This window comes from Nipponia nippon, unplaced genomic scaffold (genome assembly GCF_047370975.1).
Source record: "Nipponia nippon isolate SJK-2023a ecotype South Korea unplaced genomic scaffold, ASM4737097v1 scaffold_8, whole genome shotgun sequence".
Lineage (NCBI taxonomy): Eukaryota > Metazoa > Chordata > Aves > Pelecaniformes > Threskiornithidae > Nipponia > Nipponia nippon.
Window position 1 is genome coordinate 17906115 of NW_028262402.1, and position 14986 is coordinate 17921100.

At 36.3% G+C, this 14986-nt stretch overlaps 1 protein-coding gene across 13 annotated transcripts in view; it reads right to left on the minus strand.

Moving 5' to 3' along the window:
• PAM (peptidylglycine alpha-amidating monooxygenase) overlaps nt 1–14986 on the minus strand; it is a 146022-nt gene that overhangs the window by 25323 nt on the left and 105713 nt on the right. For all 13 annotated transcript variants that reach the window (XM_087741544.1, XM_087741543.1, XM_087741541.1 and 10 more), the window contains exons 13-14: nt 12667–12854; nt 11931–11999 (exon numbers count right to left, since the gene is read on the minus strand). In XM_087741544.1, coding sequence (XP_087597670.1) covers nt 11931–11999; nt 12667–12854 — 257 coding nt within the window. The remainder of the gene's footprint in view (nt 1–11930; nt 12000–12666; nt 12855–14986) is intronic.

Genomic DNA, 14986 nt, shown 5'->3' on the forward strand with positions numbered 1-14986 from the left:
GACAGGCTATAAAGGATTGTTTTTTAGAAAAGCAAACTATAACTAATGAAGCTTTCACCAAAAAAACCCCATCCAGAGCCAGAAACCATCACTTGCAGCCTGGGTCAGAGTAAATTAAGTCTTTTGGAAATGACCCTAAGAGGATGTGTCATGTTTATAAACAGTCGTAGTTCAATGATTTTGAGTAGGATTCCATTCCTTGCCCTTGGAAATGAAATATCCCAGATGAAATCTTCTGTCAGAAAATAATGACTGAGGTAACAGGGCCAATTTCAATGAAATGAACAAAGCAAATTAGATAAGAGATAAAATTGTTAAGCTATATAACAAATATGAATTATATGCTTCAAATACAAGTGTGAAGCTAGAATGCTTCATAATCCTAATACTGTCATTCAACTAGTCCAACTACTGATTCAGAACAAATCCGAATATTCAAAAAGCATGATATAATAGAAGTTTTGGACACAAACCATATTCATTCTGAGAAAGGTTTATAATTACATTAATCAGGTTCAGTAGTCTCTACTTAAAGCACCCAAGAATTGGTGCTGATGTAGAAACACATCTGGAATTTCCTTTACTTAGGAAACATTTGGTATTAAAATACCCTCCATTAGCCTAAACTGTATTTTTGCACCATTTAAAAAGTTAAACAAAGTTCATATGTACAAATGTTTTGGTTTTATCCATGGCTGGAGACCCACAGATGAGCAAAGCCCACTGACTTCTTTATATGCAATCATTTCCAACGGAGAGGTCTGAATGGTAAAAGCAGTGTTCTGCCTAATGTCACTGTGAAAAGTCTCCCTAAACCAGCAAGCCTGGTACTATTTTAAACTGCAGAACCTTTTTGAAGCAACTTCAGTGATCTTTGCCCAGTTCACTCTTTCCTAGTTCTGCATCAACAGTCTGATCAATTTACTTATAATTCTTGGTCACAAAAAGACCAACAACATGCTACAGTTTGTATGAAGGTTTCAGATCCCTAACTCACAACTCATATGCTCATTGTATTTGAACAATGAAGTCTGCCAGCTTCCTGCTTCAGCCAAAGACATTGCATTCTACCTCTGTTGTGCAATGGTTGCCACAGAATAATTAACTCACCCTCTAAAATAGGTATTGCTTGTTGATTTAAAAAAACAAACAAAGAAAAAAGTGCTTCAGTTTATCTGTCTTAAATTAGCTTCTCTTACTACAAAAGGAACTCCTAAGAGATACGACTCAATGGAGGACAAGAAGAAAAGAGACCACGGGAATCCAACTTAAAAACAACAAAAGCCCAGGGAATAATTTTTAGGACAAGGTGCATTTGTAGAAAATTCCAGTGGTCTTTATGGGAGCTATTAATCAGGGACTCAACTCCAAGTAGGTTGATCAGTTTTGGTCTTCTCCTAGCACTGAGCCTATGATCATAAGTTATATGAGGAACTTTCAAACAGCGGAGTACTGAATAAGCTGGTTTGAGTATGTCACTATCGGTGGCTATAGATGAGCTGTTTTCCAAGTTGAGCTTGTCCTATTAGTGCTTTCGTTAAGCAGGGGTGATGCAACCACAACACTTATGAACATTTAGGAACTGTCTCAATGCATGAAAAAGGGTATGCCTCAGAGAGTGAACGTGGTCTGAAGCACAGATGCTCTGAAACTGTGATCTTTACCTTAAGTAAATGTGTTGGAGAAAATGAATATGAAATCTCTACACCTTAAGTTCAAAAGACATCCATTAAGCCTACATATCTGCCCAGCATCTCCATATACTTGGTACAAACAGCAGGTTGAAGTCTTCTGTCAATTTCTTGGCATCTCAACACAACTGAGAGTATTTATAAAGCAGAAAAGATGTGTGCAGATGTGAAAGGGGAGAACTGAAGTTTCCTGATTACTCAATGTATGCAACTGTTCCCTAAACCCCACACATTGAATGGACGTCCCATATTATTTGAGACCAACTTTTTTCGGCTTTTTTTGTGATCCCCAGGCAGATTTCAATAAATTTGTAAGCAGCGTATTTTTAAGAAGTAGTTCAGAATTCACTACAGATAACTAGCAAAGAGCAGACTCATGTTGTTTCTAATTAACCGTTGCTCTCTGCAAAGCAATATCCAGCAAACATCAAAGCACAATCTCATGTTGCTGTTTTACTGCTGCCTTGTACTAGCTGGAACAGTTGAAGGATGTTGCTTGCCTGAAGATACTCACTGGGAAAGGAACACCAGCAAGATGCACCATGTTATTTGTTTGGTCTTGTTTGAGATGAGACAGCCTGGCCTTTAGAATATGTGAGTATGACTAGAAGAAGACATGGGTGAATTAACAACTTGCTCTTGTTGAAACAACTGAAGTCTAGCAGTGCAGTCTCAAGGAAGCTGACTGATTAGGTTAGTTTCACAGGGGATACTTACATGCACTTCTTATACACAAGCTATCAAGACACTTCCCTCTATGTAATACAGTAAAAGATGATTGGCTACAAATACCTAGAGTTTATTCTATTCTGGAGGAAGTGATAGCTGTCAAGACCAACATCTCCAGAATGAAACAATGCACAAACATATTTCAGTAAGTTTAAACTTAATTACTATGGCGGTTCTACACTAGGACAGTATACAGTACAGAACAGTGTTTTAGAAAACAATCGTACAAACAACTGGCAACTTCATTGCAAACTGTGAGCTGAACATCACCTGATCTCAATAAAAGACCAGATTAGTTTCAGGTTAATAAAACAGTTTAGAATATTGACCACCAACGTCTGGGTAGAATCCCAATGGTGTTGAACTATCCATGTCTAAAAACAGTCCTTTTTTTTCAGTGCTGAAGTGAGATTTCCCCAAAATGCAGCGAGCAGTCGCTGTCCATGGTCCTTACACAGCACATCATTCTGCTGTTGGAAGTACCTGTTTCCAGTTTGGATGAAGTATCTAGCCATGGTGCTGCAGGATCAAGCTACGAGACAGATGGAAAGTTCAGCCATAGTAAGCCTGTCCACAGAGTTAGAACGTGTCACGGTTAAGATACATATGTGAAAACTCGTTTTACTGCGTCTTAGAAAAAAGGCAATAACATCCTGGTGGTGTCTGAGAATTCTCATCTCCAGAATATGTATTTGTGTCACAATGCCTGTACAGTTTCACTGAGACAGTTCAGATAGGCTCCCCAGTCTGTCACTGGCTTTCCAGACTTTTGTTAGGAATCAGACTGAACAGGATTTCAAACATGAAGCCACCACTGCAGCCTTCTGACAAAATGATGTCTCACCAGGTAATAACCAGAACTGAGAGATTAAGAGCAAAAATATAGCAAGCAGTCCTCTGTGTTGACAGGGGACTGGTACTGCAAAGTTTATCTGTGTGTTGCTGCAGCTCAGTTGGTGTGAATGCTTGTATTGAAAGCTCTTCCTGAGCATGTCTGATCTGACACGGAGCCAGTACCTTGGTCCCTCCAAACTCATGTCTCAGTCCTATTATGACTGTAGTAAGAGACAAGTTTTCATAATTGACTTTGGGTTTCCTAATTATCTCTGAATAAAAGGAAGGGTATTCCAAGACTACACGTTTCTGTCTTATCAGGATGTGCTTCTGTTTAGAGTGTTCATCTGGCAAAGACAGTCAGTGCTTTGCCTTTTCAGAACTGCTGAAATCGGGGTCCAAATGATACGGACTCCAACTATGACTTTGCCTCATCTTAAATCTCAGGTAATATCTACGTAATATGTTAAGACTCATATCAGAGAATGTGTACTTCAGCTGAAGAACTACCTTCCTAACGAGGATATGGAAATTTGGCTGCAAGTATCACCTTCAAGACTGTGCCATCATGAAAAAATGCCTTCCAAAGAAGTATTGATCAAAATCAGTTTAATTTTCTTTGCCTTCTTTGGCTCCTACATGAAGCTACTAAGCTCATTCTAACAGGTATACGTAAGATAACAATGCTGGTAGAAAAGAAGCGGAGAAAGGCATGGGAAGACATTGCAGAAGTGAACAAAATCTAATGTCTATTTATTTGAAGTGACATTGGATACAGTTTGACAGAATAGGCCAAAACAACTTTCAAAATGGCTTCTAGTCCACTATTAGTTTTCATGCGAGTCCTACCGTACTGATTTAATCTGTTGCTTTGATGAAAGCATTGGAAAGATTCCTGAGAACTAAAAATTATTAAGTAAGGCTGTTTTCTTTTTGAAGGGATTTGAGGGGCTGGGGGAAGGAGGCATAGATATGAGGAAGTGAAACGGATTAAGCTGCTCTAAAGATTCTTGGTCCCCATCACTGTCCCCTAAGTGATGCACACTTATAGCATAGCCAAACTGACATGCTTGAAGAACAGGAGCTGTATCTGGTCTCAAGGCATTTCTAAGCAGCTTACAGAGCTAAAAAAAGATGGAAGAAAAGGTTAAAAAAATAAAATCATTAGCTCTTTTCTCCTATGTCTTCATGTCCCTAAAAAGGGCTTTTATTACTATGGCCAAGTAAATGCACTTTCTCTGTTTTTAATTCATTGTTTCTTTTTTTTTCTTCAAATGTCAAAATGTTTTAATGTACAAACGTTTTGAGAATCCAAGCATAGTTTACCAAATCACTAGGTTAAAGGAGTCTGTAACTGGGAAAGAGAGTGTTAAAGGTAAGAGAAAGTATGAAAGAAGATGAAAGAATCTTCACTGAGGATTACATTTTGTTACAGACATGTGTTCTTCATTAATGAATCAGAACCTGAGACTCAATACCCAAGCGGGTTGCAGTTTCCTAATCACCCTATTCTTTCCTTCCTGACCAATAATAAGTTCCTGACAAGCACCAATCATTTTGTTACAGTAAAATATATTTATCAGCTACTGCTAAATGACTAGCAATAAACACAATGGGTTTACTACAGAGGACTTTGCTGTGCTCATTTGGATATATTACACACATTTGTAATTCAGGCACACAGTATGCCAGTTCCACCTCAAATTTCAATTTCATGCAGTACATACTTGTAAATACATTTCTTCTTACAAAATTACATATACGAGACTATGTTTATTAAAGAGTAGTTCTGCTATCTTCAATTTATTTCTTATAAGCATCATCATGCTTTAGTTTAAAAAAAAAGATATGAAAATTATAAAAAACAAAAACATTTTGCTAATAATAATAAATAATAACAATAATGATGACGATATAATGTTCGGTGTGTTTTATATTTGTGCTATGACTTCATCATTTCTCTGAACTCTTCGTGTACTAATAAAACATCCACTTTCCACTTCTTCAGACATGTTAATGATATTATATGCAGTTTTTGCAGTTGTTCATTGATAAGTAGTCTCACATTACAGAAAATACCTAGGGAAAGTCCCTCTATAATTTTAAGAACCAGAGAATATAAACTAGCTGTCAAACAGTGAAACATTCAATTTAAAATGGCTTCTTTCCATGTGTGCTAGTTTTAGCTGGGGTAAAGTTAATTTTCTTCGCAGTAGCTAGTAGGGGGCTATGTTTTGGATTTGTGCTGAAAACAGTGTTGATAATACAGGGATGCTTTAGTTATTGCTGAGCAGTGCTTACACAGACACAAGGCCTTTTCTGCTTCTCACACCATCCCATCAGCGAGTAGGCTGGGGGTGCACAAGAAGCTGGGGGAGACACAGCTGGGACAGCTGACCCCAGCTGACCAAAGGGATGTTCCATACCATATGACGTCATGTTCAGCATATAAAGCTGGGGGAAGAAGAAGGAAGGGGGGGAACGTTTGGAATGATAGCGTTTGTCTTCCCAAGTAACTGTTATGTGTGATGGAGCCCTGCTTTCCTGGAGATGGCTGAACACCTGCCTGCCAATGGGAAGTAGTGAATGAATTCCTTGTTTTGCTTTGCTTGCGCACACAGCTTTTGCTTTACCTATTAAACACTCTTTATCTCAACCCACAAGTTTCCTCACTTTCACCCTTCCAATTCTTTACCTCATGCCACAGAGGGGGAGTGAGTGAGCAGCTGTGTGGTGCTTAGTTGCTGGCTGGGGTTAAACAACGACAATGCTTGTTATATTCTTTTCCTGCTTAGGTATGCAACCTATACCAACTGCAATTTTTTTGCTTCAATCTGATGTTCCTTTCTTTACTGTGCTGAAGATGTTTTTGTAAAGATGATGAATAACCTTATTCTAATCAAATCAAAGGCTCATCTTTTATTTACAACTTCAAGCAGGATCTTTCAGTGTTGAAACAAAAAGAAAATCCTCTGCAGTTTTGAATCTTCCTAATTATACTTCTCTAACTGTAAATATTACTCTTCCAAGGTTTAATTCATTCTATTTTTTACTCTATAAGGGACCTCATGTAATCTCTGAGCACCAAACATGCATCCCAAGCCTGAAAACATCTAAATATTTTCTCATATGTCTGGCCTTAATCTAAAAATGTCTCTAACACTTCATTCTAGGCATCCCACATCAATACCAGAAAGTGAATTTGTCTTCTGTTTCAAGCCTCATCCTTTCTCCATCAACCTAAGAGATTTTAACCACCTACAAAACTGAACTCCTCTCTTTTCTTACAACCACACACAAACCAGCAAAAGTAAATGATGACAAATTTATTTTAGAAAGAAATGTAACTCATGGCTACATGTGCTGGCATAAATCATCAAGTCTTATTGGTTGACTCTGCTGCCATAGGTTTGCCATGTAATACTATCACAGAAATACACTACTTCATCACCTGAAAAATCAAGGACCTGCCTGCATGCTGATTCTCCTTTCCTCTTCCTTTCAGCACCTATCCCACAAGCAGTTGTAGGCTTCCCTTCACATTTCCTCCTCCCTTCTTTTTTTTTTTAAGAAAGAACCAAATAAGAGATGAGGCAGAAAGAGGAGCTATAGCTCCTCCTTTCACTTAAATCAATCAGAAATTTCTATCCCAGATACAAACAGCCTTCTTCAGTACATTTTTGTTGTAATGAGCTTTTCACAGAAATGCACGAGTAAACAGCAAAATATGCAACACTGAACAGACATCTCAGTTTCTCAACTCACAGATTCAGCTACAACCTAGCAAAATACTTCCAGCAGTGTAACAAAAATGTTGTGTGAAAGTACTTATCTGTGTGTGTGTGTGTGTGTGTGTGCACTCATGTGCAAATATAGCATACAATAAATTAACATAATTACAAGATGGGTTAGGCACCCAACAGGTAATAAACAGCAGAATTATGCATAACCTTAATTCAGCCCCCATTTTGTATGGATTATGATGTTAATTTTTCTTACACAGAAACCTCCTCAATTCAATCAATGGGACATCACTATATATTTATATTTAACTTCATTCAAAGAATGAAAAGAAAAAGAAAATCCCCCTCTAAGCACTCCTGAACAAGTGTTTTAACTGAACAGAACGACTTGTCTTAACATTTTCATCATCTCTGTTTCTGAAACACTTACTTACACTAAATTACTTCATTATCACAGCCTGTCCTATGAAATTAAGGTCCATAATTACTGCTACTTTCCTAGAGATCACAGTCAGAACTGTCATTTAGCATCCATTGATTTTGGGTGTCCACCTAGAAACATCTCAATATGTGATTTTATAGGGTACTTGCACTATATTTCACATCTTACATTTAAGCCACGTTTCCAGTCAGTGTCAGTAGGAGCTGTCTATATGCAAGACTTAGCTTCAGTTGTTTGTTTTGTCCATCCTCAAAGACTAGGAGAACAGATCAGGAAATCAGACTTCTTAAAGGTACCCAGCTACCTAGAATCATTCAGCAACTGTGATAAGAATCTAGAGTAAAACACACTTTAACCAGAGAGCATCAAATTGCCTTAGACCGTGAAGTCATATTCTTTTCTTTATGTTGTTCTCTATTTCACTCACTCATTCTAATCTCTAAAACAACAAGGTAGAAGTCTAGTGAGGTGTTTTTCTGTGCAACCTATCTCACCACCAGGACAGCAATTCTATGATTCCAGACTTAAAGCCCAACTTTATAAAAGCTAACTTCTGAATGCTGGACTCAAGCTGTAATATTATTTTAAATGTAGGAGGTTTAATGGAATTTCAGTTAAAACACTCAGCTGTGAAAAAGGGACCTCACATGAGTCTAGCTGGGACATTCATAAAAAGAGATCTTAAGTTCAGTTGTATTGAACTTCACCATCTGAGCTCCTGGAATAACTTGTGCTCACGGTAATCATGAAATAATGGGGGATGAGGGAAAATATTGGAATATTGGCAGTACAACCGATCAATACTGAGAGCAAAAGAATTGCAACTTTGACTCTCACTTCAGATTCCATCATCAGAGGCAAAAACATACAAGTCACTTTTTTGGTACTAACTTCTAAATTCCCTAAGCCAGACACAAGCAAAAATGTACTTTTGCAAGTGTCACAGTAAGCATTAATACCAGAAATAAGATGAAAATCCCATCTCTTTTCTCTCCCATGTATGTGTAACGTATACATGTGTACACACATGTCCTTCTAAAACAAAAAATCACATGTAATTTTTGGTTTATATGCTGCAAGTGAATTTTCCGTTCAAGCCAGCCTTGAATTTTTTTTAAAACCATTTAAACATAATTTTATTGGCTTTACTAGGAAAAAACAAATGCCCTTTCTGCTTCAAAAGAAAGTTTATGATTACATCTAATGCACACAAAATGAGATATCAAATCATGAGCCATAGGTCAACAAATTAAATATTGCACATCTGATTAACCATCACCTGTATATTCCTTCCTTGTTATTAAGAAACTATTCCTGCTATTGTGTCTATACAGCTTTCAGGTACAGCAGCAGCTGACTTCCTCAATTGTAAAGACTGCTTCACTGCTTGCATACCAAAACAAACCTAAAGTATATTATATTACACCACAGACTACACCCAGCAAAGTGTTGAACAAACAGAATGAAACACATTTAGGCCTTTTTTCCACAGGGAAAGATGAGACATCTAGCAGACATGGTGAATGCTATGAACAGAAAACAGTTTTTTTCAGTACGGTATCTATTGAATACATTTTAATCAAGCCTCTACCGATGAACAAAAGTAAATATAAATAATATTTGTTTTGCTAGGGACTTTGTGCTTCAGCAGGAACAGGAAACTCTCCAATATGCACAAATGTCTAAATCAATTGCATTTCCTACAATAATTAACTTTCTACAAACAGTTTATCTTCACCAAACAGTGACACTGCTGTTTCAGAAACAATATAACGAGGTCACTTTCATTAAGGTAAGTTCAGTTTCATTTTAACACTACAGGGATTTAGCTTTGTCTTCATGCTGAGTGGTGGTTCCCTTTGTGATGGTTACTACTTATTTCAATATATTTACAATGCTTATTAATGTGCTTCAGATGAGTGAAGGTGATGAAATTGAAAATTTAACGTAAAGACAATGATAACTCTTGGAGGTGCCGATATAATGAACTGCATGCAGCAGGAAGTACATCTTCTAAACCTATGCCCAGGCAATCATGTGATATACACATTATTAGTAGGCAGATACTTTCACATGGCAGGTTTTTTTATTTTCTCCTTTTGAGGCAAATGCTTAGATTTAATACCAGTCACATCAAAATTTGTCTCTTTGACCATGCCTCTGCCCCCCAGATTTGTATGTATCTCCAGGGCAATAGAACAACTATTTCAGTTTTAGTGAAGTAACAGTGTTTACTTCAGATACCTGAAACTAAGGAGGGTAAAATGAAGTTGCTACAACATAATGAGTCATCAAGAAAAAAACATGCAAGGTAAAACACAGAATTATGAAAAAATCATTGAAGTACTATCTTCAGAACAAATCAAAGCCTGAATTTACCGAGCAACAGCTCAGCAGCAATAGAACTAATCAAAGCCTGAGTTTTGGTGGATCTGTGTTTTGTAGATAAGCTTATCAGATAGAGTATGTCATGCCAGACCAAAAAGGGAAAAATTTATGTTATAACCTTTCCCTCAGTGAAAGTATGTATTTGCTTCTGTGCAGTTTAGGGGTCCACTGTTCCCTCCCTCCAAACTCTAGAATTTTCCTGTCGTTAAGACCTTGTTCAAATTTGGTTGATATTGGCTAACTCACTAAAGTTTCTCGAGGAGACGGACAAATTGGCAGCACGATTGCATAAAATCACTTTGCCCCACAAAACCAGAATCCAATTTGTATGTAATTTTTATAGGCACATTTTATCAGACCACTTTCAGCTCCTGCTTCTCCCAGTGTATCTCACCAGGTGCTCATGTGCTTGTAGGCCGAAAAACCACTTTCTAAAGCAGCAACCCAACTTTCCCTCCTTGAAGACAAAAATAAAACCAAATTTGATCTGCTTTTTCCTTTTTTTTTCCTTTTTTTTTTTTTTTTTCTTTTTTACACACACATAATTCAATGGAAGTTAGAGCTGTATCAATGTAAAATTGAAGCTAGGCTCCTGTAAATGATGGGAGAATTTATCTTTAACAATTAAGAACATGAAAAAAAATTCTGTCATGGCAACAGCTGTGTTTTTATATTACATCATGAATCCAACTAATTTCAAATGGACAAAACAATGCAGAGTGTTTCCATAGAAACATGTTAGATGAGGATGTATACTAAATAGTGGTCTCAGCAAACAAGACTGCATTGCAGAAATGTGGCTTTGAAATACATTTCAAAGACAAATGAAAAAGATTTTAAAAACAGGACCTTGTTCCAATATTTTGTTTCAAACATTAACGAATTCAATAAAACACACAGATAACAAGATCTTCAACCAAATGCTAATGTGCTTATGAGGGTGAAGCAGCTTGTCAGCATAAATCTTGACATAAATTTGTAAGCAGCTAGCTCATTCTGCTCTGGAATAGGCTTAAGAAAATTAGAATTGTATTTCTTTCTGAAGAAATCCATGTTGAATTGACTAAGATAAATTTCAGATATGGAATTGTAAATATTGTCTCGAGTAGTTTAAGGTACTTTCAGTGAAGACAGTCTTACACTTTAGAAGCTAGTTTTTATGTAATTGTAACTTAATTACTTGAGCTAACTCTGCAAAATGGCAGAGTATATAGAAAATCTAACCCCTTTGGGAGATGTTATAAAAAACTCTGGCCTAATCTTTGCTCTCATTAAAGGCAAAAGGAAATTTGTCTTTAATTTATTCAGTCCTTGAACCTCAACATTGTTCAATGAAAACAGCAGGAAACTGCAGCTGATGAGGTCTTCTCCTTAGTACCAAGAAAAATCTTGATACTAAACCAATATTTGTCTAATAGCATATGATCCACAAGAACTTTAAAGTACAGTCTTATTTTAATATATCTCTGAAACATAAATAGCATTCAGCGTATTTCTAGAAGCTTTATAACAGTCATGGATTTTTTCCTGCAACCAAGTACTGCACACTTTTTTGCATCAGTTGTTAGGCACATATGCACACGTACACAAATGGAGTGAAAAATAATTCAGTATTAAACATTAGCTACCCTCAACCCACTGCATGTACAACCAATACTGAAGCATAAGAACATATTACTCTCTAATACATACGTAGCAATACTAACTGAGAAATAGGCAAAGAGCTAGTAGCAGATAGTTACATAGAGAATATAGAATAGTTACATGCTATAGGACTACTTCTTTGTGTCCATTCTTTAGCATTGCACTTACAGATAAATTACAACCTTCTTTAGCAAATTAAACCAAGAACAGGATAATCTAATGAGATTAAAATGCACTAATAAATTTTATCTACAAGGCCAGAGATCAGTGGTACACTAATTTTTGTTATTATTTGTTTTACAGCATTCAATCATATTAGCTGTACAGAACCTTGTAAATTGCACGAATTAAAGGTAACCAGATTAAAAACATCATAATTCATTAACAATCAGCATATAATGTATCAGTATTTTACACTAGTAAGTCCCTTACTTGACACAGAAATAAACAAGTACATACCCTGATCCAAAATCTCTTTCTCTTCTTTTTTGGCCTGCTGCAAAGAACTTTTATCAGTATCCTTGGTTTCTGAAAAATGGATTTAGAATATGATGTTAACCTCTGTGTGTGAATGGAATTGAGTATCTTCCTACTGGGGAAAAAAAGCCTTTCTGAAATGAACATTTGGTATTTTTATCTATCTATAGTAGATGTACCAAACAGTGCAGCAGTAAAACAACTGGAACAAAAAAATTATGATTTGTACTTTGCTACACAGACATACCAGTCAGATTAATTCTGAATAATACTGCTGCTGCAATTTATATGCCTACTAGTGTTTAATATAAACATCTGATTCCTTCTGTAACAAGGCAGTGGGATCCAGAAAACTAAGGAAATGTTATGATTTAATTTTGTAGGAAATAGACAGAAGATAAAGCAAATATTAAGAAGCTGTCAATATAAAGTACTGATATTTGGTATAGAAAAGAGGTCAATCTTTTGGGTACACAGCTCATGTAGCTATAAAATACATTGGAAATTGAAAGATGACAATAGGAAAAAACAGACAAAAGACTATGGCAGACATTTCCACCAAAACCAAGAGCAGAATCCTGTGATGGTCTATAATTAGCAACTGGAATTTTATTCAGAATTGCATTAGCTTTTTATGAAAATTTAGCATATCAAAGCAACACAGACAAACACTGAGCATAAAAAGACTTCAATAAAATGGATTACAAGTTTCTTTCACCTTCATGATGTCCATGAGTCATCTTTACCATATCAGACTTGACTAGAATAGGAATATTTGCCTCCTGTGGTATATTTCTGAACATCTCAGGGTTTGCATTCTGTGTGCAGGTCATATAAGAGACAGCATGTTTGGCTTCCATATAGTACATAATGTAAAAATTACACATTTCATCATTGGCTGTTCCCCTACACAACACAGAAAAGATGCAGTTAGGAAAAAACTGAGCCAAATATAGCTCTTATTCAATTCATCTAACTTGTTTAACAGAATATTAAAGAGTTGCAATGAAATGTTTAGAAGTCCCACACTAAAATATTTAATAGCTTCATTGCAGTGAATATCAAAAGTTTCTTTCAGTTTATACTAGAGAATACCACTTTGCACAAACTACCCAGGTATCTCAGAAATTCCTAACAATTTGGGTTTGATTCTACAGAAAATTGCACCAACTATTTAAACTGCTCTTCCTTCTCATTTCCTCAGTATGCTCTTCATAGTCCCCAGTGTGTCATCAACTATGCACATGTTCTGATGAAATAAAACAGAACTGTATCATTGATTACGTCACCATTCATATACTTCTCTGTCAATCTGGAGCAAACCTAATTTAAAATCGTTGCAAATAACGTCTATGTTTCATTTCAGCAGCTATCTTTTATGACAGGTTTTTTCCCCCCATGTTCATTTATTGGTCAATCACACTGGTTCTAATGCAGCAAAACTTAATTTCATTACAAATTAAGATACTACAAATATCTCTTAAAGAGAAGATAGCACTGCCATCTTGAGAATAACTTGATCACAAGCTTCTGTAAGGAAACCATGAGTGCAAGAGGAATGATTAAACACTAGCAAAATTCAGTTCTTTGATAAATGTTGTGCATGTACTTGAAACAGAAGAGGCTCTTCTGTACTGCTACATAATCCTACTTCAATAGAAAAAATAACTGGTACGAGGAAGAGTTTTTTCTAAAAATATTACTTTGTGAAGCAGAGAATACAGGGCCTCTTTGCAACTGTGATCTGTTTCTGCTTTTTTTCCTCTGCCATATAGGTTGATATCTTTTATTTATAGTTACAATCCTGACAATGGAATAAGCTACCACTATAAAGAAAGGTTCACAAAATAAAGGGTTTTACATTAAGATTTTTTAATTAGCTTTCACAATTAACCAGTGAGCCCACACTCATCAAAAGATACGGGGGTGGCCTGTTAGCTCTTTGCAAAAGATGTCAGCGCTGACTTTTCCAGCAGCATCCTGCAGCATTCATTTATTCACCATAGCAACAATGACACCAGCCAGAGGGGAGACAGGGGGAACATGGGAGAAGAAACTGTTTCAAAAGGGGAAGTGGTATTTTTCCATGCATTGAAAATTTAGCGTCCCTTGGAGACCACAAAAATCAGACTCTGACTTGGCAAGCTCTGCTTAAGCTTTTAGAAAGCATTAACTTCACTGTTGGACTCCCAATATCTGTCACTATAATTGCCTCCTCTTCAAAACTCCAGTAGAAAAGAGGATGTGGAACCCACATGAACTCTGCTTCATCTGACATGTAACTGTATATAAACATTGCGAAGTTGTTAATTTTAAATTCTGACAGTTAAAAAAAAAAAAGAAAAATACTTTGTCAGCAACTGTTTCAGTAAATTCACAGAAAACCCAGAATCCTTCCATTAGATATCTGAACTCCTGAGAAGCCCTGTTTTGCGAATGAGTTTAATGAGTAGAAATGCTGATGCACAAATTAAAAAAAAAAAAAAATTTAAAAATTCCTGTTAACCACCTTCACACCACTGTCACAGATACCTAGAACCGTATCCAGATCTTGGTATATTAACAGTACACAGTGAAGCATAATGAAACAGAGGATTTATTATGGAAAAGCAAGATAATGCAGTTAAAGAATCTTAAATACTGAATGGGAACGTTTTGCTACAGGCACATAAACCTTCCCTTGAATGGTACAATACCCGTTAAAAATATTTTGAAAGGGAAAGACACGGGTTGCACTATTTTCTGTCTGTTAGGAGGTTTAAACAATAGATTACATTGCAACTGGAAAAACAAGCAGCCGCTGTGGCGAATGGCACTGTCCTTACAAAGATACTATCTTTACACTGAGTGGGCTCCAGTTCCTTGATATCCCTTAGACTGGTAACCTATATACTACTTGACACTATATCAACTCTAGTGTTTACTCTGAAACATCATTAAGTTATCTGTTATGAAAATACAGTGGCTCCTTCCATGGAGTACTTACTGGTCTGTAGCAAAAATTAGAAGAAATCTTGCTTTATAAATTCGGAATAGTT